Raw genomic sequence first — 26736 nt, forward strand, 5'->3', positions numbered from 1 at the left:
TATACATATATACATACTATACAGATGGTGACTAAAGTCGGGTCGGCTCGTTGAGTGCCCGCGAGTGATTCACGGATTGGGGGCTGAAAGGACCTTTGTCCCGACGGCCCTCTGTGTGGATCTTTTTGGCGGAGCAACAGTGCAGGTTGAGACCACCTAGGCGAGAGGTGGGCCTGGCCCTGGTCGGCGTTCGCGGTTGCTTCATAATAACACGCTTAACGAGATCTTGGTATTTGATCTGAGTCTGGCAACTGGCCTATACGCACTAACCAACTACGTGGGAAGGATATGGGCACTCGATGTCGCGGTATCAGCCGAAGCCTTCTAGACGTCAGCGACTGAGCGGCGCGCGCCGGATTGGAACGTAAGCCTGCTCTTGTATTAAGAGGGCTAGTTCTGCTTTCGGCCGCCCACGCAACATGCAGGTGTGCAATGGGCGATGGGCCCAGACCCCTGCGCCATAGGAGTTAGACCGGCGTGCTGACCTCTTTGTTAGGCCTAGGTGGGGCTGCAACGTGTTGATCTTCCGAGGCCGGGCATGACCCAGGAAAGTGTGTCCGGCCAAATGGGATCGAGCGTGTTGGGTTATGTGGTGCACCCCTGCAGGGAAGTTTATCTATTCGAATAGCCGTGTCCCTTGGTAAAAGGACGACCCGGAGTTGTACCTTGACCTTATGACAACTAGAACCGAATACTTAATAAAACACACCTAGACAAGTTCCACAGACAACCCGGTGATTGCTTTTCCACAGGGCGACGAGGGGAGGATCGCCGGGTAGGATTATGCTATGCGATGCTACTTGGAGGACTTCAATCTACTCTCTTCTACATGCTGCAAGACGGAGGCTGCCAGAAGCGTAGTCTTCGATAGGACTAGCTATCCCCCCCTTATTCTGGCATTCTGCAGTTCAGTCCACCGATATTGCCTCTTTACACATATACCCATGCATATGTAGTGTAGCTCCTTGCTTGCGAGTACTTTGGATGAGTACTCATGGTTGCTTTTCTCCCCCTTTTCCCCCTTCCCTTCTACCTGGTTGTCGCAACCAGATGTCGGAGCCCAGGAGCCAGACGCCACCGTCGACAACAACTCCTACTACACCGGAGGTGCCTACTACTATGTGCAGCCCGCTGACGACGACCAGGAGTAGTTAGGAGGATCCCAGGCAGGAGGCCTGCACCTCTTTCAATCTGTATTCCAGTTTGTGCTAGCCTTCTTAAGGCAAACTTGTTTAACTTATGTCTGTACTCAGATATTGTGGCTTCCGCTGACTCGTCTATGATCGAGCACTTGTATTCGAGCCCTCGGGGCCCCTGGCTTGTATTATGATGCTTGTATGACTCATTTATGTTTTAGAGTTGTGTTGTGATATCTTCCCGTGAGTCCCTGATCTTGATCGTACATGTTTGCGTGCATGATTAGTGTACGATTGAATCGGGGGCGTCACAAGTCGGTATCAGAGCTGACTGCCTGTAGGAATCCCCCTTCCAAAGTCTTGGCCGAAGTTGAGTCTAGGGTTTACAAAACTTTTACTAACATGGCTGTGCGGCCCATGGGCCCACGTCGCCATTGGGTGGTATTAGGATCTTTTACTCTTCGTCTATACTCTGGGACTCTGATCTCTCTTCTATTCGGGGTAAATGATTTTGCTAACTCTAACTCTAGGTTCTCGTAACTACTTCTCCCGGAGAGCCCCTTATCGCAGATGATCGACGACCGCACCAGAAGATGTTGAAGATACTCTTTGATCATTCCAGAGACCCTTGTGTCCTCTGCCTTTTCAATTCCATACTACCGATATATCCATATGGATAACGACATACACTTTTTCATACAACTACTCTGAGTTTCTCTTGTTATTACCAGATACATCGAATTGCTCTTCGACTTTTAAGAATCCCTTGTACCACTGCCTTGCAGTTCTTTGCCACCTGAATACCCCTACGGATAATTTCTCGCACTTATCGAGTATCCGTTCATTCCCAGTTGATTCATGTATTTCACAACAGTCTTTGAAATACCATTCATCTTCCGAAAATCCTCAAGAGCCTTTTGCTCTTGAAAGTCTTGCTTGCTTGCTTTATGGTTAACCCCATAAGTCTCGTAATCTTATTGACTTCCCTTGTCATTATCATTTGGGGTCTATTGATTCAATATGTTGTGAATGCTCGCAATCCACAATCAGGTCCTAGAATTCATCCGGCTCAGATGTCATTTTGAACAGGAGCTGGTTCTCGACCAATCAAATTGCCGTCGATTGTGCCCCTAAGTCTATTCAACTTATCCACCCTTGATTAGAGCGTCTGCTTTTGATCCTTCGATTTGGAATCATAATCCCTTTGCAATTAAGCTTCGAATTATTCATATGATTCCATAACCTGTTGCATTGGCATTCTTTCCTCTCCTTGTTGGGTACCGATACTCACATCAGATCCTTTGTGGACCATCAAGTCCTTTGTTGGATTGTTATCCGACAGTATTCTTCATATTTAATCACCTTGTGAGTTATTTCTCTGATACAAAATGCCTTTGGTAAATTGTATCCTCTGCTTTGACAACCATGCTCTACTTTCGAGCTTGTGTTAATTACTCCTAAAAGTTTGTGGTATATGTTCCTAAGATGCCCCGACGGGTTGAAACAATGCCTTACCTAATCTATGCGAGCCTGAAAGATTTCACGGGCCATACTCATCTAGTATTTCACTAGGTAAAACTTTCAACACTAATGCCAATATTTGAAACGAGAAATGAATGTAAGGTTGTGCTTTGGAGAAGTGGGAGTCGACCTTGAACTTTGTGTTCATGCCCATGGACCCAATGTGGAACTTATCATGGAAGCTTCTTGTGTTAATAATGGTACCCTGGGTACAATTTCATCTTGTATCTATGTTGGTCCTTTGCAACCGTGGTTTCGACCATGTTTGATCATCTTTGATCCTTTTCTCGGACAAGTTGAAGTACTTGCCTTCTGCAGAGCAATACACTTGCCCAACCTCTATTTTGATCTGCCATCGAGTATTACCCCCTGGTATCTCGAGATTATCACAGAACTGCATAACCTATTATGAGTTCTTCATCAAGTACTACATCCTCACTGATTCCAATTTTTTCACGGGCTCCGAGTTATTAAACACTCAAAGACACCGATAACTGAACCGAGTCCGCATTACGGTTCAACAACTCTTGCTAATATTCTTTACTTACGAGTTTGTACCCGATCATGTCATTCCTAGCCTGATCGGCTATATCATTATCGTGCTAAATCTTAATTGTGCTACCTGGTCCTTCTTGCCGGAACACAATTTTTGACGCTGAGCTAAGCTTACGTTGATCTTCCTTGTCATATATTATTGTCTTGAACAACAATACTTGATTTCGAGGTTGTGTCGTATCCGTGGTTCTAGTGGTCTTTTGCTTCACCATTCCTTTTGCTTGATGTCGTCATTATTCTATGGCAACCTCATGGAATCCTTCGACAAAGGAGTCGTGATCATCAACATTCTGAGTTCTTCCAAGAGATCTATTGAATTTTGGCGAGAAATACCATCCTTGCCCTCGATGATTTGTGTTGTCATCGACCACTTTATTGCCTTCCCTCCAACACAAACTTGTTCGTGTTCTGTGTTATACCTTGAGTTCCTTGCTATCCAGCATTTGTTCTTCTTTACCTTGGAGTATTACCATCTTTTATGTCAAGAATGTCATGAGGATTACTCCACCTCTTAAGAATTCTTGGTATAGTGATACTTCTCACCATCACCATTCTTTCTTGGTCCCCGTGTGGATTCCAACAAGTGAACGGTGTTGTTTGGATTCTTTCCTTCTAGCAACCCTATTGCTTTCAAGTTAATGGTCGATAGTTCATTCTTAGACTATTGGTTATGGAATCACCATTCTAACATTGATCATGCTACCTAACCCCATATTTCGGGTGCACTTTTCAACCAATGTTTAATGGTGTATGTTTTCCTCGAGCATACCTCATTATGTCATCTGATCTGACAAATGTTATCTCCTTATTCACATAGTTGTGGAAATCCATCCTTTTGGAAATCTTGAGGAATTTTCGCTGAGTCCATCAACCACCTCCTCGTCCTCTCCTTGGTTAAATGATGAACTCTTGTTTTGGAACTCGCTTCCATAGTTCATTTCCCGAGAATCTTACAATGGCATCTCGTCAATTTGTGTTGCACCTTTTTTCTCAAGCATCCTGAATCCGAGGCATCCTGGCACCAATCAGATCTGAATCTCGGTCAGATATGATGATTGAGACATATTTCCAAGAGTTATAACATTGGTCTTTATATGACACGGTAAGATGATGTCATGCCTAGCACACCTGACCGGAGGACCTATTGTTATAGTATCCTCTTTAGCAATGTTAACCATTCTTTCGTGAGGAAATTGTAAGACTTATTCTATAAGTTGTTCCTGATGAATCCTTTGAGTATCCAAAGACCGACCTGGCTCGAAGACCATTTCAATGCTATCTCGAAGCATGTCTGTGGTACTCTGATCATCAATAATAACATTTGAAGCATAATGCAAAATTTTCTTTATTAATTACCCCAAACACCGTTGTATGGGTAATGTAATGAAATTTCTCTCCCCTTACCTAGAGGGTTTTCTACATTATATCCTGTCACGGATATCATACTCTATTTGTCATTGGGAAGGAAATACCCCTGAAATATGTGTTTTAACGCATTTTCCTTTCCATTGTTCTGTTTAATCCGATAATCATATTTTCCTTTCCATTGTTTGGTTTAACCTTTCTTGTGGTCTATATGATCTAAGCAGTAATATTCTCCTGCTTATGTAAACACCTCGTTGTACAATTCTGTCAGCAAGACCCTGTTACTATTGTTGATGACATTCTGGTAGCCACCGATGGACGAGAACTTTGCCTATTGGTCCGCCTCGTTCAACGAGCAGGAAAATGGTTCTCTTCGTCCCTCGCCCTTGGTACCAGTGATGCTGTCAACATAAACTGACCGGATATTCTCTGACTTGCCTTGCTTACATGATCGTGCAAGACGTCACCCCTCTTCCTACTATTAGCCCACATGGTGGGCCCATAACCCACAGTTCCACAGGATCAAAACGTGACTCCTGTACACCCCCTGTTCGCAAGGTTGCTCCTCGTGCGTGGCCTCGTATGTAATTCACGGACCACCTTCCTAGTGATCTATTTTGGTAACACACACAATACTTATTCCCAAATGCTTTGAGCCCCTTTCACGCCCTGTTTCAGGCATCGGAAGGTTGCCCGCTTGCTCGAAACTTCCCATGAAACCTCATTACTTTGCTCTCAATATTTTCTTAAGTTTCAATTCGAGCGTTACTTTCTGCCACCTTCCCCGATGTTATCGACCAGATAGTCAACCTTGTAGAGGTTCGTTCTCCCGGAATACCCCCCTTATTCTTTCATAAGTACGATGGAACCCCCGAAGAAAGCATGCCGACTTCATCTTGATGACTTGAAGTAGAGAAATGAAGACATCAACGTAATGGATCGACTTCCCCAAGAAGAGCAACCAAGACCAAGAAGACTCGTTAGAATATTTGTAACCATAATCCCCCCCTACACGACCTCTTAAATCTCGGGATGAGATTTCTTGTAGTGGAGGAGAATTGTGACGCCCGGATGATGCCATGTCACCGATGTCACTGTAGTTAATCTCGCGATGGTTCAAAAACGATTCAAATTCAAATTCACATTAATGTCAACAATAAAAGTTTTCAAAAGTTAAAAACAAAAATGTTCGGGAGGTGCCATATTTTTCATATGTAAATATGGTGCAATAAACACATTTTTATAAAATGCCTAGATATTTTATAGTGGATGGAAACAACAAAGCAATAAATATAAAAAGAAATGGAAACAAAAACAAAAGTTAAACAAAAGGAGTAGTAGACCCCCACTCCCCTGGGCCGCCTCGGCCCAGCTGGCCACCGTACTGGCCGGCCCACCCCGCGCCCCCACTCCCTTAACCCCCTACTCCCAGGGTACCAAAACCCCCACCCCCCCCCCCGACCGCACACCCCCACTCCCCACGTCTCTCCTCTCCCTTTCGGGGATGAGCCCGCTCTCCCCCCCACCTCGCGACGCCAGCGTCCCCCCCATCGCCGGACACCCCCATCGCCTCGACGCTCACGTCGACCCCCTCCCCCGCGCCCCGTCGCGGGTGTTGCCCTTCACCGGACCTCGCCGCCTCCTCGTCACCTTCCACGACGGCCTACCCCACGCCTCGCCGCCCCCGACGCCACAGGACCACGTCGTCGTCGCATGGAACGCCACCTCGACCGCCTCCTCGCCGGACCTCGCGTCCTCGTCCTCCTCCTTGCCGGCCGCCAGCAAGCCTCGGCGTCCCCTCTCCCCATCAACTCTGGTGAGGCCTTGGGCCTCTCCCCTTCTCTGCCTCACGCCTTGCTCGCGGTCACCGCACGCTAGACCGCCCACGCGCGCGCCCGCGGTGAGCACGCGTTCACCGTGCCAAGCGCGCCCTTTGTGCCATGCTCCCGATCGCCCCGTGCGTCGTGCCCCGCAAATAGAGGCACTGCCATCGCCCCGCTCAACGCCACCGCCTCTACGCTCCACCTCCGACCGCCCCACGACCACCACCAGATTCACCGTTGAACGGGCTTTTCAAAGCCGCCACCCTGGTGAGCTCCCGTGGACGGAGTCGGCCAGCCGGCGATCGCCGGAGCCACCGGATTAGCACCGGTGGTTGCTGAACCCACTAACACCCCCACTGCAACAGAGATATGGCCCCCCCACCGTTGTTAATCACTTAATTAAAATAACACAATCCCTAACCTGAGTCTCTAACAGACTGGACCCACTAACTAATTAGACTATTTTAAATAAATAAAACTCTGTTAAAAAAATGGACCACTGACAGCCTGGCCCCTCCTCACTAATTAGTCTAATTAGATTAACTAAAACTGTTAGTAGTCCCTGTCACTGACCAGTGGGACCCCCAAGTCAGCTTTGACTCCAGTCAACCGCACTGTTGACTGCTGACATCACACATACGTCATGCTGACATCATTCCATACTATTCTGGATAATGTTGATTTAAATTAATTAAATAAATTCCAGAGAATGATTAAATCTTTAGAAACTCATATAAAATAATCCGTAACTCGGATGAAAATACTTTCTACATGAAAGTTGCTCAGAACGACGAGACGAATCCGGATACGCAGCCCGTTCGTCCGCCACACATCCCTAGCATAGCAAACACGCAAATTTCCCCCTCCGGATCACCTGTCCAAAACGCGAAACACCAGGGATACTTTCCCGGATGTTTCCCCCTTTCACTGGTATCACCTACTACCGGGTTAGGGCACACCTAACCCCGCTCATTGTCATGTCATGCGTAGTCATGCTTATGTTTGCATTGTACTTACTATTTCTTCCCCCTCTTCTCTCCAGTAGACTACGAGACCGACGCTGCTGCTGCCCAGTTCGACTACGGAGTTAACGACCCCTCCTCCTTGCCAGAGCAACCATGAAAGCCCCCCCCCTTGATCACCAGATATCGCCTATTCTTCTCTATACTTCTTGCATTAGAGTAGTGTAGCATGTTACTGTTCGGTTACTCCTACTCTGCTGCATAGCCTGTCATTGTTGCTACAGTCATTGATACCTTACGCGCAATCCTAAATGCTTAGTATAGGATGCTAGTTTATCATCATTGGCCCTACATTCTTGTCAGTCTGCCTTGCTATACTATTGGGCCGTGATCACTCGGGAGGTGATCACGGGTATATACTATACATATATACATAATATACAGATGGTGACTAAAGTCAGGTCGGCTCGTTGAGTGCCCGCAAGTGATTCACGGATTGGGGGCAGAAAGGACCTTTGTCCCGACGGCCCTCTGTGTGGATCTTTTTGGCGGAGCGACAGGGCAGGTTGAGACCACCTAGGCGAGAGGTGGGCCTGGCCCTGGTCGGAGTTCGTGGTTGCTTCATAATAACACGCTTAACGAGATCTTGGTATTTGATCTGAGTCTGGCCACTGGCCTATACGCACTAACCAACTACGCGGGAAAGATATGGGCACTCGACGTCGTGGTATTAGCCAAAGCCTTCTAGACGTTAGCGACTGAGCGGCGCGCGCCGGATTGGAACGTAAGCCTGCTCTTGTATTAAGGGGGCTAGTTCTGCTTTCGACCGCCCACGCAACATGCAGGTGTGCAATGGGCGATGGGCCCAGACCCCTGCGCCATAGGAGTTAGACCGGCGTGCTGACCTCTCTGTTAGGCCTAGGTGGGGCTGCGACGTGTTGATCTTCCGAGGCCGGGCATGACCCAGGAAAGTGTGTCCGGCCAAATGGGATCGAGCGTGTTGGGTTATGTGGTGCACCCCTGCAAGGAAGTTTATCTATTCGAATAGCCGTGTCCCTCGGTAAAAGGATGACCCGGAGTTGTACCTTGACCTTATGACAACTAGAACCGGATACTTAATAAAACACACCCAGACAAGTTCCACAGACAACCCGGTGATCGCTTTTCCACAGGGTGACGAGGGGAGGATCGCCGGGTAGAATTATGCTATGCGATGCTACTTGGAGGACTTCAATCTACTCTCTTCTACATGCTGCAAGACGGAGGCTGCCAATAGCGTATTCTTCGATAGGACTAGCTATCCCCCCCTTATTCTGGCATTCTGTAGTTCAGTCCACCGATATTGCCTCTTTACACATATACCCATGCATATGTAGTGTAGCTCCTTGCTTGCGAGTACTTTGGATGAGTACTCATGGTTGCTTTTCTCCCCCTTTTCCCCCTTCCCTTCTACCTGGTTGTCGCAACCAGATGTTGGAGCCCAGGAGCCAGACGCCACCGTCGATGACAAGTCCTACTACGTCGGAGGTGCCTACTACTATGTGCAGCCCGTTGACGACGACCAGGTGCCTATCCCAGGCAGGAGGCCTGCGCCTCTTTCGATCTGTATTCCAGTTTGTGCTAGCCTTCTTAAGGCAAACTTGTTTATGTTTTAGAGTTGTGTTGTGATATCTTCTCGTGAGTCCCTGATCTTGATCGTACACATTTGCGTGCATGATTAGTGTATGATTGAATCGGGGGCGTCACAGATGGGATCTCGCGGATACAGAAGGTTATGATGGTGGAAATAGTTTTTCGTGGTCGCCTCTGATGTTTTCGGGGTACGTGGGTATATATAGGAGGAAGAAGTACGTCGGTGGATGCCCGAGGGGCCCACGAGACAGGGGGCGCGCCCAGTGGGGGGGGGGCACCCTCCACTCTCGTGGCTTCCTCGATTGCTTCTTGACTTGCACTCCAAGTCCTATGGATTCCATTTGTTCCAAAAAGATCGCTCCCGAAGGTTTCATTCCGTTTGGACTCCGTTTGATATTCCTTTTCTTTGAAATACTGAAATAGGCAAAAAAACAGCAATACGGGCTGGGCCTCCGGTTAGTAGGTTAGTCCCAAAAGTGATATAAAAGTGTAAAGTAAAGCCCATAAACATCCAAAACAAGTAATATAATAGCACGGAACAATAAAAAATTATAGATACGTTGGAGACGTATCAGATACTCCCTCTGGTCCTTTTTACTCCCGTCAACCGTTTGCAAAGTGTTTGACAAAATTTATACTAAAAATATCAATATCTACAATACTGATTATAATGAGTATAAGAACTACGTTTTATAATGAGTGTAAAAATATTGATTTGACATTGTGAATGTTAATACATTTTTCTATAAGTTTGGTCAAAGTAGAGGTACATTGACTTCAGACAAAACTTAAATGCACAATGCAGACTAGTTCCTCCGTCCAGGTGCGTGCCATGTCCTATCTTGTCTTCACAACAAGGTTAGCTATTAGAGTACTACTACCTCCCTTCTAGTTTAAAGGGATCGATTCAAAAATTTCACCTACTCTTAGCAAGATAGTAGAGGCGGTGGAATAGTTTTTGAAGTCCGCAAAAGTACTCAACTAATGCTGTTGTTCTTCACAAAAAATGTGTTTACCAATGCATGCATGAACACTAGTTACTCTAACCCCCCTCTCTTCTTTAATTCTTTGCCACATCAGCATGTTTGCTATTCCCGTGTGAATCATACCAGCTAAGATACCACCATTATGGCCAGCCTTAATCATCGCATGCAATAATTTAGTGCACCTTGAAATATGAACATGTGTGGGGTGTGTATGTTTTTAATGACTTGAGACTATACCTAGCCCGGCATGCAAGATGACTGATTATGCACCGTTCCCCATACCTGGAGGAAGCCTGTTCATCTCCAAATATTTTCCTCTCCATGTGTGGAAACAATATGCCTGCCAGACTCTCCTTCTCCCTCCGGCGGTCCCACCACTCCACTCCGTGTGGAAAAAATCTGCATGCATGACTCTCCTTCCCCCACGCTCGTCCAATCCGTTGTGACCAGCAATATTTCCACCCCTTCCCTCCCCTATAATTTACTCCAACAAATATGCCCACTTAGCTGTTATGTTAATCACGCAACATATCTTTCGGGACACTACTTCAGTTACTTAACTGCAGGTGCATTCGGTCACTAACATATGGGCCCAACAAGGGTCTAGCCCACATGTCAGTGACGCAACTGGACCTACAGTTAAGTCAGTGCAGCCCAGTTCATATCTTACGTAGGCCATTGCTCCTTATAAATACTGCACCTCCCACGGCATTCGGAAGAACGCTCACGTTCATCGCTATCTCCTCCCCCTCCCTCTCATGTCGACCACCATGGCATCGCCCCTCCCAAGCCCTAAGCGCCCCTTGCTGCCTCGCCCGGATGGTCACACGTCGCTGTTTCGTTCCTTGTCGCCACTAGTCGAGGATGACGCGTAGGCGTTCCACTCCTCGCCGCGACACGTCGAGGTGGACGCGTCGGTGTTCCCAATCTCAACAGCACGCGCGTCGGAGGACACGTCGTCTCCCCGCTACAAGGAGAACACCGCGCCGCCCGCCGAGCCCCCCAGCCTTGAGGAGCTTTGGAAAGAAATGGATGTCGCCATGTGGGAGGCTTTGCTGCCGGCAGAGCACGCCAAAATAGAGGGCGGAGAAGAAGGTCGAGGAAGAGAAGCGCGCCATGGGGCAAGCTGCCTGGCAGGTCTATGTCACGTCCGAGAGAGTCAGGCAATTGGCTCTTTGGCAGAAGGATCGTGCAAGGGATGTGAGGGTGGCGGAGGACGCCCGTGCCAAAGCCCTAAGTGTAGTCGGGCCCAAGCGCCTCATCTAGGCTTGGCGGTATGTGGACCGGGTGCACGCTTCCAGTGAGGAGGAGTACATGCTGGCACCGGATCACCACACTGATGAGATCGCGCTCGCCCGCCGGCAAGCCGCCAATCAGCACCTCGCAAGTTGCGAGGCTGAGGAAGAGGCGTTGTGTCGGTGCGCTGGGAAACGCCACGCACCAGGGCACTCATGGTGTGCCGCAAGCGCTCTTGCGAGCGCCGTGGCTTTTAGTAGGGAGTATAATTTAGGATCGTAAGGTGATCTCGTTAGTTTTGGGACGCAAATGATAAATCCCGAATGTTCGGGAATTATTAGCGTCCTTAATTAAGTATGTAAGAGGGAAAGTTTGGAAACCTTGTGTATCCGTACGCATTTTGTAAGTAGGTGCGTACAGCACAAACTTTAGTACTATATACTATCGCACTACACGTCTCTCTATATATATGCTTGCAGACTGTGCTACTCCCTCCGTCCAGGTGAATAAGCCATCTTTGGTTGTGCACCGTGACCAAGTAGGAGGGAAGACTTTATACACCTAGACGGAGGAAGTACTACTATTACTTATGTACGGGCAAATGCACGTTTTAACATTACGATGTGGTTTTTGTAAAAGTAGAAAAACAGCAATAGTCAAGCTTGTGAAACGATTCAATGCAAAACAAATACAAAAATGCTCATTTGATTATTCACTTTTAGCTTCCTTCTCTGTGGTTATTTCTCTGTTGTACTTTGTACGGAGTATCTCACTGGTCGGAAAGGCATGCAAATTCCCAAACCGCTTCCTACACCCTGTATCAAATTTTTTGCCTAACAAGTTGTGTCGTGCAATTGGAATTCCAACTTGAGTACTAGTACTACTAGTAGGAGTACCAGGGGCCAGTTCATTTAGGCTTCTAGATTAGTAGTAATCCCTTTACTGCTAGCTCTGTCCTGGTTTATTGGTCCCCATTGTAATCTGTTTCAAATTTTGATCATAAATTTAACTAATGAAATGTTTGTGATGTCACATACACTAACATTTTATCAGTTAAATCTATGGTCAAAATTTACCACAAATTACAATGGTGACGAATAAACCAGGACGGAGGTACTCCCTCCATTTTTGTATACAAGGCCACTATAAAAAAATACATTTTGCATCTATACAAGGCCACCAACAGTAATCGAGACAAATATTAATGATGTTTCCTCATACTAGTAACCCATGGCTTAATTACTAGCATGCATGTAGTGGATGATAATGACAAACTCATCTACTTCCTCTCTCACAACCACTCAATTTCTTCTAATGTGCATGCACCCTGTTAATTAACCCGGTAAACGAGAAAATAAATTGACTTGTAAAGCACACATTGATTTTTATCTTGGTACCTATAATTTGAATTTGTGGCCTTGTATATAAAAATGAAGGGAGTACTAGTAGTACTACCTCCGTCCGGGTTTATTGGTCCCCATTGTATTTCGTGCAAAATTTCGACCATAGATTAAACTAACAAAATGTTCACGCATGTTACCAAACATTATATTTTTGAAAACTATGTTCAAATACGAATCCAATGAAATAATTTTTCTTGACATGCATTAACATTTTGTTAGTTAAATCTTTAGTCAAAATTTGACACAAACTACAAAAGGGACCTACAAACCAGGACAGAGTTAGTAGTTTAGAAGCCCAAATAAATGAGTGAGGCGCCTTAATGTTACTCTCCACTGTGACTAGTCTTATGGGAAAAGCCGGGGAAGAGACGGCTTATTTTTTAAGCCGCCAAAAGAACTGTCCCTAGGAGTAGTAGCTAGGGATACTAGGACTAGTAGCTAGGGATCGAGTGTGCAAGATGAACCGAAGAAAGTAAATGTAGAGAGATGAAATGCAAAAAAGATGGAGGGATGTGATGGTTGCTTGTCCGTTTATTTTACCAGGCCACTTATTACTGTCAGTGGTTGGGTTTTTTGATATGACGACTTTACTGTCGCGCCACAAGCGGGGTGAGACTCCCGTGCAGCGCCGCCCTCTACACTTGTACTACATCGGTCGTGGTTTATTAGCCCCCCATTGAATTTGACTAAAGATTTAACTGACAAAATGTTAGTGCATGTCAACAAAAACTATATTGTTGGATTTGTATTTGAACATAGTTTTGAATGATATAATTTTAGGTGACATGGATCAACATTTATCGCACTATATATAATGTTAGTTCAATTTTTGGTCGTACTAATCTATAGTAGTAAGGTGCTCGTGCGTTGCACCGAAGAGTGAAATGCATTGATCGGGGAGTTGTTTATTTTTACAAAGGATGTGGGGGTCATCTCATGTGTAACGGGTATCGATAGGTTTCTTCAGATATTATTTCATCTCTAGAGCTCACAAACATCCGGGTGAAATAGACAAAAAGGTGTCTTTTGCAAACAAAAGCGTTCAGCTGTTCAACCTGCATCCAAAACTTGTGAAGAAATAACACTTATTGTGCTTTGCAAGAAATGATCTTTTAGAATTATTTTTGAGTATCGATTGTTATACATGTTGGCTACAGATGACATGGCACTTTCTTGTAGTCAACCGTTGGCTATACTATGAAGTATTAACCATGCCCTTATACACCTAGACGGAGGGATTAAATTAGGATGACTTGGAAGGGGCAAAGGAGATGTAAGAAATGGTTCATAGTAAGTCTTTCACCAGTACTGTAGTAAAAGTTCATACACGGAAGATTCTAGACTAAACCATAAACAGATACACTTTTATTCGTGTGCGATACTCCAATAGTGCAAGATCATGCATGGAAGTCTCCACATGCTTAAACAGCGGATTACAATGAGCGAAGACTGACGATCAACATTTAACTTGATAATGCGTATGTCCACGTGAACCTCCTTGGAGTCCCCGTGCACCGCGTTGGTGGGTAAATAAGACCATGGGTATTCCAAGTCCACATCGGCGGGAAGGTCCCAGCTCCGCAGAGTCCAAGTCCGTTCGATGTAGCCAGTGTCGCCGCCCACGTGACCCGGAGGGGTAGTAACACTGAGCACGCACCCGTACATCGGCCTCGTGTCAGTGTCAGCGTCAGCGGCGTCGCCCCTGACACACACTACAGAGACGGGGCGGCAGCCTGCGCGGGCCTCGCCGATGCCCACGATCAAGAGGAAGACGCTGCCGTCCTCCTCCAAGACTAGCAGGCAGCGGTGATACTCCAGTGACTCCAGCATGGTGAACGGGTAGCATGTCTCGTACTTGATGTTCTCCGCTAAGGGCCAGTAGTGACCGTTGCACGCATCCGTGAGGTGATGCACCATGTCTGCCGGCGAGCCCCAAAGTGGCATCGGGCACTCATAGCAGTAGACGAAGGGCTCCTTGGAGGCATCGACCAGACCATCCATGAAATGGGAGTGGATGTAGGGGATGTTGCGCCAGTTGAATATATGAGCAAGTTACTACGAGATTTAATCCGAATAAGCACAAAATAAATCATGATGGCTACAACAGAGATTAAACTAATCATGTGGACTAGCATAGTAGTAGGATACAGAGTAGAAACATGAATTCTACCACGATTTCAAACAGGAAGGACAGAAACACATACGGTGCAACGGGAGCAGCACCGTTAGCGTTGATGTTGTCGCCCAGGTCGTTGAGGAAGAGGTTGCCGAGGTCGGGGAAGAAGTCGTCGTCGGTGAAGTCATGGCTGCCAGCAGTCGCGAGAGTGTGCTCCCCAAATTTTAACAGCGCCCGCCGAATGTAGCGCAGGAGGAGTGACTGTAGGGGACATTACGGCCGCCGAATGGATCGCAGGAGTAGCACACGAAGCATTAGATGGTGTCCTTACTAGTACTCCCTAGTCTATCTATCTACTCTTGTAGAAAACCGAGTTGGTGATGATGATGTGCCTGCCATCTTGAAATATAGACTGTCCGATCTATATCTGACGGATAGAAAGCCACCTATGACAATTTTACAAAAGATACCCGCACCTCTCTCCACATTTATAGATAAGGCCTTGCCTCGTTCATCCTTATCTCCCACAACCTCGTGCTCCTCCCTAAGTCTCTATCTCTACTCTTATCTCTATCTCTACTACTCTTCTTTGTTTTTTATAACAAATCAAATAGTACTGTGCCGTCCGCTGCACACCTAGATGAACACGCCTCCTCGCCTCCATCATCACCAACTGAGTCTTTTATAGGAGTAGGAGTAGAGAAAAATCGATTTGGTGATGATGGTGTGTCGTGCAATGCACGGGCATCTTGCTATTTCTTTTGCATATAATTCCAAACACCACGTAGACACGGTCTTTGAGCACGGTTCATAGTCGTTCCACGCTCGGGCATTGAAGTTTGTAACTATTTTAGATTAGAATATACTACTCCTCCGGTGCTAGTACTAGAGCAGAGTCCTACTCTACTACTCTACTCAAGCAAGTTAGGGCATAATAGTAGGTACTGTAGGGAGTACCAGTACTGTGATCACTCAAGCAAGTTGTCTGGCATCGATATGACCCTACGTTGCTGGTATGTGTCTCGTAAGTCAAGTGGCATGCTGTAGTCATCATCATCTGTCCACTTCCCGTAGCACATATTCGCTTCTCCATCTTTATCCGCACATAATCTCGTCCAATCTTCCATCCCCGCTAAGGCGCTTCCCCCTCGTCCAAAACCCAAGCACTAACAATGGCAGAACCGAGCAGTGTCCGCCAAAAAAGTGGATGGAATTCGCTCCCCACAGAGGTAATCAAGCTCAATTTTTCGCTTGTGGACAATCTCAGTACCATGCCGCTCGCCGCGTGCTCGTCGGGGCTGTACCGTTTACTCAAAGCCCTCAGGCCGGAGCTTTTTAAGCAAGCTCCTTGCTTGCTGATGCCGCCTGATATTCAGAAACAACATGTCACGCAGCATAACGATCATAGGGTGGCGAGCATCAACCCCCTTGACTGCGATCCGATCTCCATCACCCTCAACTACATTAACGGTATGTACTGGGACGGTATGAACACATCTTGGATTGTGCTTGTCGACGGTCGCGGTAGCTGGATGCTCGTGGAGGTCTACACTCGGCGATTGATCCCCCTTCCTTCGATTAACACTGCACTGCTTTGGCACCGCGGCCCAGAATACTCAGAATACTACAGTAGCCAACATGATACCAAGTTTGATTTGCTCAAGGTTGTAATCTGCCAAGTGCCCACAAGATCTGCGAATTATAAAGACTTCAGGCTAATTGCGTTCTTCAACCGCGGTCTCGCCTATCTGACAGGTCACTGCGGTAAGTGGATAAATCTGCATGTCCATCGTAGGATCATACATCCTCCATGGTTCTCTAATGCCATTGAATACAAGGGCTTCATTTACACTATCGACTCCTTCTATGGTTGGACGTATTACTGGCCTACTCCAGTCATTGCTACAGTCGACTTTTACAGCAGTATGTTACTTTCCTATGATATTGTGATGGCTTGCTTATATTACTGTCAACATTTGCTAAGAAAATATTCATGCTCATAACATGATGTTCTTAAGATTGACTACATCAAGAGCCCTTTTTTATTTGACTCCAACTTGATATGATGTTATAGGCTGCCTGGTGTCCCTACCCTTCCTAATCCCACAACCTTTCAAAGAAAAGCGGCATGGCAGTTACAGGTGGTTCCTGGCTCGATCAGACGACGGTGAACGATTGATAATCGTTCGCACATAGCAAACATGTTGTTTCGCGGAATACAATCTCGCCATGATGGTAGCGTGGTTTCGTTCATCATGCAAAACTATGTGTACACAGTGTACAATGCGTCTCTGCATGCACCATACCCTGATATGTGCTGCCACGCTCTGCAGCCCAAAGTAGGAGAGAGGGTTGCAAGTATCAGACTTCGACCTACTGGCTGGAGTTTCCCCTGTCAGGCACCCATCTGGTTCAAGCCGTCAGCCGATCTCCACAGCTCAATAAATGGTAACATCTAACTGAGCCAGTTAGTTAGATGCGTACACTTGGTGTAGTAGGATCTTTATTTAGTTTGATGCATACACTTGTTCTTTTTTGGTAGCCCTTTTGTAATAATGGCTGATGTTTGCTTTGGAAGAGAGAGTTGCGTCTTCACTCTTCTGGACTGCTTACTGCTTCTGTTACACCCCCAGCCCTGGTTGCTGCTGCTGCTATTTTCAATGTACAATCAGTAGTATATTTCGTCTGTTGGTTGAATAAATGTGTTGTTAGAATGACAAACACAATGTTTTGGAAGTCGTTGCATAGTTCGATCCTTAGTGCCCCGTACCGTACGTAACGCATACTATTTTTCATACGGAACACATTTTCCACATGTTGATAACATGCAGCCCACTGATGAAGGCCCAATAGAGGAGCCCATAATTAACTGGAAGGGAGGCTCTCACATGAATCCGGCCCAGGTACATGCTCATGGTCCCCTAAACATAAATAAGTAAATAAATAAATAAAGCTAAATGCTCATGGACCGGTTCTTTATATTCATGATTTAATAGGAGGATATTATTTTCTATGATAGTGTCGTTACATTCAGTCGATATTATTCTTAGGCAAAGATAGTGATCAGTCTTCTTTCTCCAAGAATTTTCTTCCTGTAACCAGCGGACCCATGCAAATCGTAGTCAATGTCGTAAATAGTTCCGGTCCATTTTTATTTTTCAATAAGAATGTCCAACCTAGCCTGGCACATTGGCGACAACACTTTATCCTTCGCCTTGGTGTGCTCGCCGCGGCGCCGCCGTCCGGCCCTGTCAACATAGTTTTTTTCAAAACGCTCCCTGTCAACATAGTGAATCGGGAGAGAACTGTAGTTGTGAGTATGACAGAACGGACCCACCAGGTCCACTCCCGAACATAAGCAAGCGCCTCTTTTACTACTCAGATGCACCCCTCATTCTTTTACTCTAATCCACCATGCTGATATTCGGGACCCACATCATTTTTAACGTATAGTTAATTAACGACAGAATTGCACAACTTTTTTTTGAGTAGTAATTCGGAGTAGCAGGCTATAAACTGGGTTGTGCGGTCTCTGTGGCCCGTCTAACAACATGACTAGCCCAGCAGGTTTTTCTTTGGGAAAATAGGTAGCACATTATTTCTTCTTGAAGAATACCCAAGCTAGGCCTATTTGTTTTCTTCGACTTACTGGGCTGCAAATCTTTCAAGGCGAGGAGGGATGCATTCCGGCCTGGCCAAAGAGTATGGTCAGTGTCTCTTAAAAGTAATATCAAAGGGGTTGAAAATTCCAAAAAATAGCAAATGGGATATTAGTTTCTTTTTTTTGTTTTTGTTCTTCACTGATATTTTATAGTATTTCATTGGATTTAACATGGCATAGCACTAATTTATTTTTAAATTTGCTTTAGTCTGGCTACTAATTTTTGGATTAAGAATATTTTGTTCCCCAGCCAAAATTTGCGAATTTTCAAAGTTTCTCACATATTTAGTTAATTTTTTTAACCCTGGTACTGACCAGAAAATGGGCAGCAATTCTAAAAATGGAAAACGGGCTGCAATAATTTCCATATGAATTAGAAAATGAGTAAAAAATTATAAAAATAATAGCAAATGGGCTGTACACGCCACAAATTTCGAGGCTGACTTGTTTACGCTAGGCTTTGTCAGTCAACACACGATTCTAGCAGTAGTGACTGTTGGATGTCCATCCAACGGCCGACGTGCTTCTTCAATATCTGATCTTCCTGCTCCAGCCTCCTACACTAGCGCCAGCGGGACTGCCTGTTCCCTCCTCTTGTGGCCCGCTATGATGCCGGGCAGGCTTCCCTGGCCCACCCTACTCCCTCCGCTGGCCTGGCCGCATGCAATCAACTGCCTCCTTATTACGCGAAAAAAATGATTCCTCCCACTGACATCTGGGGCGCATCGGTTGGGAGGTTGACCTGTGGGCCTACTAAGTTGACGCGTACGCAGGGCTTGTCAACTTAGTCAACAAACGATTGTAGCGGCAGTAACCGTTGGATTTGAATCGAACGGTCCTGCTGCTTCTTCAAGTGCTGCTCTTCTTGCACCAGCCGCCCAAACCAGCGTCGGCGAGACCACCTTCTCCTGCCTCTAGTGGCCGCCTGTGCTGCCGTTGAGGCCTCACAGCCCCCTAATACTCCCACCGCTAGCCAGGCCCTGAGGAGACGGCAGCCTCACACCGCAGCCGAACCAGTGAACCCTCGTACTCCTCTCCGTGTGGGCATCCACGATGACCCACAAGTGTAGGGGATCTATCGTAGTCCTTTCGATAAGTAAGAGTGTCAAACCCAACGAGGAGCAGCAGGAAATGATAAGTGGTTTTCAGTAAGGTTTTCTCTGCAAGCACTGAAATTGTAGGTGATAGATAGTTTTGTGATAAACTAAATTGTAACGAGTAGCAAGTAAATAAAGTAAATAAAGTGCAGCAAGGTGGCCCAATCCTTTATGTAGAAAAGGATAAGCCTGGACAATTTCTTATAATGAGAAAGGAGCTCCCAAGGACACATGGGAATTATCGTCAAGCTAGTTTTCTTCACGTTCATATGATTCACGTTTGGTACTTTGATAATTTGATATGTGGGTGTACCGGTGCTTGGATACTGCCCTTACTTGGACAAGCATCCCACTTATGATTAACCCCTATTGCAAGCATACGCAACTAAAAAAGAAGTATTAAGGTAAACCTAACCACAACATTAAACATATGGATCCAAATCAGCCCCTAACGAAGCAACGCATAAACTAGGGTTTAAGCTTTTGTCACTCTAGCAACCCATCATCTACTTATTACTTCCCAATGCCTTCCTCTAGGCCCAAATAATGGTGAAGTGTCATGTAGTCGACGTTCACATAATAACACTAGAGGAAAAGACAACATACATCTTATCAAAATATCAAACGAATACCAAATTCACATGGCTACTAATAGCAAGACTTCACCCATGTCCTCAGGAACAAACGTAACTACTCACAAAGCATATTCATGTTCATAATCAGAGGAGTAATAATATGCATTAAGGATCTGAACATATGATCTTCCACCAAGTAAACAAATTAGCATCAACTACAAGGAGTAATCAACACTACTAGCAACCCACATGTACCAATTTGTGGTTTTGATACAAGATTGGATACAAGAGATGAACTAGGGTTTTGAGAGGAGATGGTGCTGGTGAAGATGTTGATGGATATTGACCCCCTCCGGATGAGAGGATCGTTGGTGATGACGTCGGTGATGATTTCCCCCTCTCGGAGGGAAGTGTCCCCGACAGAACAGCTCCGTCGGAGCCCTAGATTGGTTCTGCCAAGGTTCCGCCTCGTGGCGGCGGAGTTTCGTCCCGTAAGCTTTCCCATGATTTTTTCCAGGGTAAAATCCCTCATATAGAAGAAGACGGACACCGGGGGGCCACCAGGGGCCCCAGGAGACAGGGGGCGCGCCCAGTAGGGGGGAGGCGCCCCCACCCTCCTGGACAGGGTGTGGGCCCTCTGGTGTATTTCTTCCGCTCAATAATTCTTATTAATTCCAAAAATAGGTTTCGTGGAGTTTCAGGACTTTTGGAGCAGTGCAGAATAGGTTTCCAATGTTTGCTCCTTTTTCAGCCAGAATTCCAGCTACCGGCATTCCCCCTCTTCACGGTAAACCTTGTAAAATTAGGGAGAATAGGCATAAGTATTGAGATATAATGTGTAATAACAGCCCATAATGCAATAAATATTGATATAAAAGCATGGTGCAAAATGGACGTATCAACTCCCCCAAGCTTAGACCTCGCTTGTCCTCAAGCGGAAGCCGATAACGAAAAATATGTCCACATGTTTAGAGATAGAAGTGTCGATAAAAATAAAATACAGACATGAGGGCATCATGATCATTCTTATAACAGCAATATATATAGATTTTATCATATGATTTCTTAGGCTAAAGTAACAATCAATTCACAATGTTAAGTATGGTTCAAAAACTTCATTGAGAACTAATAAACTATAATCTCAGTCATTGAAGCAATTGCAATTTATCATAACATCAGAAAGAGTCAACAATAGAGCTTTTCAGCAAGTTCACATACTCAACTATCTTGTAGTCTTCTATAATTGCTAACACTCACGCAATACTTGTGGTTATGGAGTTTCAGCCGGACACTGAGAAAGATAGGTGCTTATTGTGTTGCCTCCCAACGTATTCACCTTTAGGTGATGTCAACAATAATAGCCCATACTAACTTACATCCAATTGGATATATATATCATGATCTTTCAAACACAAGGAGCTTGCCAAAGGATAAAATGAAAAGGGAAAGGTGAGGATCACCTTGACTCAAGCATAAAGTAAAAACATAAAGTAAAAGATTGGCCCTTCGCAGAGAGAAGCAGAGGTTATCATGTGCGTTTAGGGTTGGATGCACAAAATCTTAATGCAAAAGAACGTCACTTTATATTGCCCCTTGTATGTGGACCTTTATTATGCAATCCGTCGCTTTTATTGCTTCCACAACAAGATCGTACAAAGCTTATTTTCTCTGCACTAATAAGTCATACATATTTAGATAGCAATTTTTATTACCTGCAACATGACAACTTACTTGAAGGATCTTACTCAATCCATAGGTAGGTATAGTGGACACTCATGGCAAAACTGGGTTTAAGGATATTTGGAAGCACAAGTAGTATCTCTACTTGGTGCAAGGAATTTGGCTAGCATGAGGGGGAAAGGCAAGCTCAACATGTTTGGAAGGTCAATAACAATATACTTTAACTAAGATGTGAGAAAACATAAACCATTACGTTGTCTTCCTTGTCCAATGTCATCTCTTTTAGCATGTCATACTTAATGAGTGCTCCCAATCATAAAAGATGTTCAAGATAATATATTTACATGTGAACCTCTCTTTCCTTATCACTTCCTATTAATTGCAACGATGACCGAAACTACGTTTATCAACTCTCAACAACTTTTATGCCTCATACTTTCTATGTGTGAAGTCATTACTAATCATAAGATCAATATGAACTCTTTTATTCTTTCTACTTTCTCAAGATCATAGCAACATAGCAAAGCCCTTGACTCAACACTAATCTTTATTATAGATAGCTCATGGACTCTAATACATAAAGAGATCACAAAGCAAAACTCAAACTACTTGATATCAAAACTTAAATCTACTAAATCAAGATACTACTAAAAGGATCGAACTAAATAAAACGGTAAAGATAGGAGTGTGATGGTGATATGATACCGGGGCACCTCCCCCAAGCTTGGCAGTTGCCAAGGGGGGTGCCCATACCCATGTGATTATGTCCTCGGAGGTGGTGAAGTAGGAGTTGTTGATGATTTAGGCTTGTCGTCCGTCTTCCAAGGCATAGGCTCACCATCATAGAAGGATGATCGAGTCTCCGGGATCCTTAAATCTGCTGCCAAACTCATTCTTTTGAATCTATATTCATACTCACAGTTCTGGTTTTGTAGGTCATAGATCTGGGCTTGGAGGTGCTCGATTTTCTCTTGAAGCTTGAAGATGGTCTCTCCAATGACTTTGGCATCCAGCTTGTGGTTGTTGGTGAACTCCGTGATCATCATCTGGTTAGCGTTGAGTCCATGCTCCACCATCCCTTGGCACTTGAAAACTTGTTGCTCCACGGCTTCGAGCTTTGTCTCCATGCTTTCGGTATGCCTTGGTCCCTCCACATCATGGATGTGCAGCACCCCCTCACGCATCTCAATGGTTTGAGGGTGTTGCAGCACCTCCACGAGATAGGGGTTGATAACCCTCTCGAAAAACTTGTCCTTGGGAGTGCTTGGAGATGACATGATGCTCTAAATCTGAAACAGAAACAACTCGAAACGAAAACAGAGGATATTTGCGTGATATGGTGGTCAAAACCTTCGGGAGTATATATAATGAATTTTTACCGACCAAAATACGTAACTTGCAAGAAAACGGAGTCCGAAAAGCACACGAGGTGTCCACGAGACAGGGGGCGTGCCCTCCACTCTCGTGGGGGCCTCGTGTCCCTTTCGGACTACTTCTTTCTTCCTAAAATTCTTAAATATTCCAAAACTGATAAAAATTGCCATTGGAGTTGTTTTGGAGTCGGTTTACTTACCGTACCACATACCTATTCCTTTTCGGAGTCTGGAACGTTCTAGAAAGTGTCCCTTATGTATTCCTCTGGGGTTATGATTTCAATAATATTAGTTTCAACATTGATAGGATTACCTGAGATATAATGTTTCATTCTTTGACTGTTTACCACCCTCAGACTTGTGCCTTTGAAGTTGTTGATTTTTATGGCACTAGAACGATAGACCTCCTCGATAACGTAGGGGCCTTCCCATTTAGAGAGAAGTTTTCCTGCAAAAAATCTTAAACAAGAGTTGAATAATAACACATAATCTCCTACATTAAACTCACGCTTTTGTATCATTTTATCATGCCAGACTTTTTCTTTGAATAGCTTGGCATTCTCATAGGCCTGGGTTCTCCATTCATCAAGTGAGCTAATATCAAACAACCTCTTCTCACCGGCAAGTTTGAAGTCATAATTGAGCTCTTTAAGGGCCAGTTCTTTTGGCTCAATTGTGAAGAATTACTTCCTGAGGAATCAGAATTACAAAAGAACTCATCTCTGCCTCAAGAATGGTCCAAAATCATCTCAGAATTACAGTGTAATCTAGAATCACCGAAACTTGGCAATTCTGGTCATTCTGGCCATTCCCTCAAAACAAAATGGTTCGCTTTGAACCAAATACCCCTATTGGCAACTGTATTTACAGCTAGAATGCCACCGGGGAGGGCCGACCGAGCGAGGCAAAAAGCAGGGGATTTCTCATGAAGCGCTTCCTCGTCCCCGCACACCCATCGTCTCCAGCTATCTCGAGCTAGGGTTTGGCACGCCGCCAGCCAGCTCCCGGCCCCGGCGTCGTCCGATCCGCCGGCGGGAGGCCCCTACGACGCCGCCCCAGGCCGGCCGCCCCTTCTCCTTCACTCCTCCCGGACCAGCCGCCCCTCCTCGACTCCTCCCCGCCCGCCCCGACGTCCATCCTCGCCCTGCAGCAGGAGGCGTCCGCAGGCCCGCCCGCCCTCCGTTCCCCCCGCCCGGCAGCAGGATGCGCCCGGCCTCCGCCCGACCAGGATAGCTGGTGAGTGCCTCCTCCACTGCCTCTCTTCTTCCTCATGATTTCTCATTGTATTGCTGCTGCTACAGGAGGCAAAGCAGGGGAATCTTGTATGGTTTCTTGTTAGTTAATTTGTATGTTGCTTTGGATGATGCAAACATGTGATTGATGGCATGTACTGAAATTTTTTGTATGCAACATTTAGCAAAAAACATTGTATGAAAATCTGTAAGGAATGTACTTCTATATGATTGATTGCTTACTATTAATTCTGTGTTGGTATGGATAGATGTCTGCTTAGTAAAAACATTGACATGTGAATGTTGTAGATGGAAAAAGTGAAGGGTCCGAAAGCAATTTGGGATGCTGCGGCTCATTCCATTTATATGGATGTGTGCGTAGAGGAGGTGTGAGCCAATAACCACGCTCCAGGACACACCACTTTGTCCGATGTAGGCCAAGTTAATTTGCTTACTAAGTTTAATGAGCGCTCCGGGAGAAACTATTCTCACCAACAATTAAGAAACCGGTGGGATGCATGTAGAAGTGATTATGCCATATGGAAGACATTGCTTCAAAAAGCTTCGGGCATCGGAAGAGATCCTTATACAAAGACCATTGCTGCTACGGATGAGTGGTGGGCATTGGAGTTGAAGGTGCCTTTTTGTTTTGTCATTTTACCGAGTTATGTTGCTTCTGTCATTTCATTTCATTTAACATGGATAGATGCTTTTTCATTGCAGGCACGTCCGCAGGCTACCAAGTATCGGCATGCTCCACTTGCGGAGGAGGACAAAATGGAGGAGGTGTTTGATGCTTGTTGTGTCACAAACGAGCATGCGAGAGTGCCAATTCCCACATATCAAGGTTCTACGTCTCGAATCAATTTGGATGATGAGTCTGGTTGTGAAGGTGAAAAAACTGAAGTTACACCTCGTGCGAATCGTGCAAAGGTTGGGAAGAAGAGGGCATCTCCTTATTCCCCAAGTCCTAAGGCGAATGAAAAGTGGGCAAGTGAGCATGCAAAGAATGAGGCATTTGTTCGTATGGTGGACCTCTTTGATTCAAGGAACAAGAGAGATGAGACTCAAGTTTCAGCAAGACAAGAGATTCATGAAATGATGGCCATGGTAGAAGCAGATGGTGGTGCACCTGGGAGTGATGTTCATTTCTATGCTTCACAGCTATTCAAGGATCAGACAAACCGTGATGTTTTCTCTGCCTTCAAGACTCACGAGCCTAGTGCGAGGCTGATATGGATAAACAAAGCATGGGAGTTCAACAATAAGTAGAACCTTTATGTTTCGAATGCTTTCAACTTGTATCGTAGTGAACTATGTTCTGATTGCTTTCAACTTGTATCGTACTGTCCTATATTATTCGCTTTGAACCCATGTATTTCCTTTGAACTTGCATCCTATTCAACTATGTTATGGTTTGAACCAAAGTATGTGCTTTCAACTTGTATCCTTGAAACCTGCTACTGTATCTTGTTGTTAACCTCCTATGTGTGTATGTGCTTGTGCCAGATGGATAAAAAAAACAAGAAGATGAGGAATTTTAGGCAGGACTGATTGCATTTGCTTTGGAAATGGCGTCGTCAAGCAAATCGTTGCCGTATGCGTCAAGAAGATTACCCCTTGTTACTGGCCTCCAATGGGTGGAAGAGAAGTAGCGGGATCCAAAAGCATTCTACGCTATGTTCAGAATGAGGAGGTCAGTGTTTTACCCATTGCATGATCTGTTGGTTGAGAACTATGGCCTTCAGTCAACTTGCAACATATCATCCAAAGAAGCGTTGGCGCTTTTTCTATGGACTTTGGGGACAACGCAGACCACTGACAATGTGGCGGATCGGTTTGCACATAGTCGTTCGGTCACCAACAAAAAATTCCATGAGGTTTTGGAGTGTGTTGACCGCATGGCCGGTGACTACATTAGGCCAATGGATCCATCTTTCTCTGAACCTCATCCAATACTTAGAAAAACAAGGTTCTAGCCTCATTTCAAAAATGCTATTGGAGCCATAGATGGAACACACATTAAAGTGGTTGTTCCCAAGGAATTGGAGCCCCAACATAGGAATAGGAAAGGGTACACAACCGAAAATGTCATGGCAGTATGTGATTTTGATATGAGGTTCACTTTTGTTGTTCCTGGATGGCCCGGATCTGTTCATGACACACGTGTATGGAGCGATGCTATAGTTCGCTATGAGCATTATCCACAACCACCCACAGGTAATCTCTTGTATCTATGCATATTATTATGAAAGTGTATGCATGCATATTCTTATGTACAAGATGTCTTATTATAGATAAATACTACCTTGTCGACTTCGGATATCCCAACAGAGTTGGATATCTAGCACCATACAAAGGGCAACGGTATCATGTACCTGAT

The 26736-nt window shown here is 45.4% G+C and overlaps 1 protein-coding gene across 1 annotated transcript; it reads left to right on the top strand.

Moving 5' to 3' along the window:
* The first annotated feature begins 6081 nt into the window (after nucleotides 1–6081).
* LOC123157812 (L10-interacting MYB domain-containing protein-like) lies at nucleotides 6082–25780 on the top strand. Its single transcript, XM_044576006.1, has 4 exons — nucleotides 6082–6393; nucleotides 24087–24357; nucleotides 24748–24989; nucleotides 25077–25780. The coding sequence occupies exons 1-4, from the start codon at nucleotides 6082–6084 to the stop codon at nucleotides 25623–25625; spliced, it is 1374 nt and encodes a 457-aa protein (XP_044431941.1). The 3' UTR covers nucleotides 25626–25780.
* The last annotated feature ends 956 nt before the right edge of the window (nucleotides 25781–26736 follow it).

The sequence above is a fragment of the Triticum aestivum genome, chromosome 7B (assembly GCF_018294505.1).
Source record: "Triticum aestivum cultivar Chinese Spring chromosome 7B, IWGSC CS RefSeq v2.1, whole genome shotgun sequence".
NCBI classification, from domain to species: domain Eukaryota; kingdom Viridiplantae; phylum Streptophyta; class Magnoliopsida; order Poales; family Poaceae; genus Triticum; species Triticum aestivum.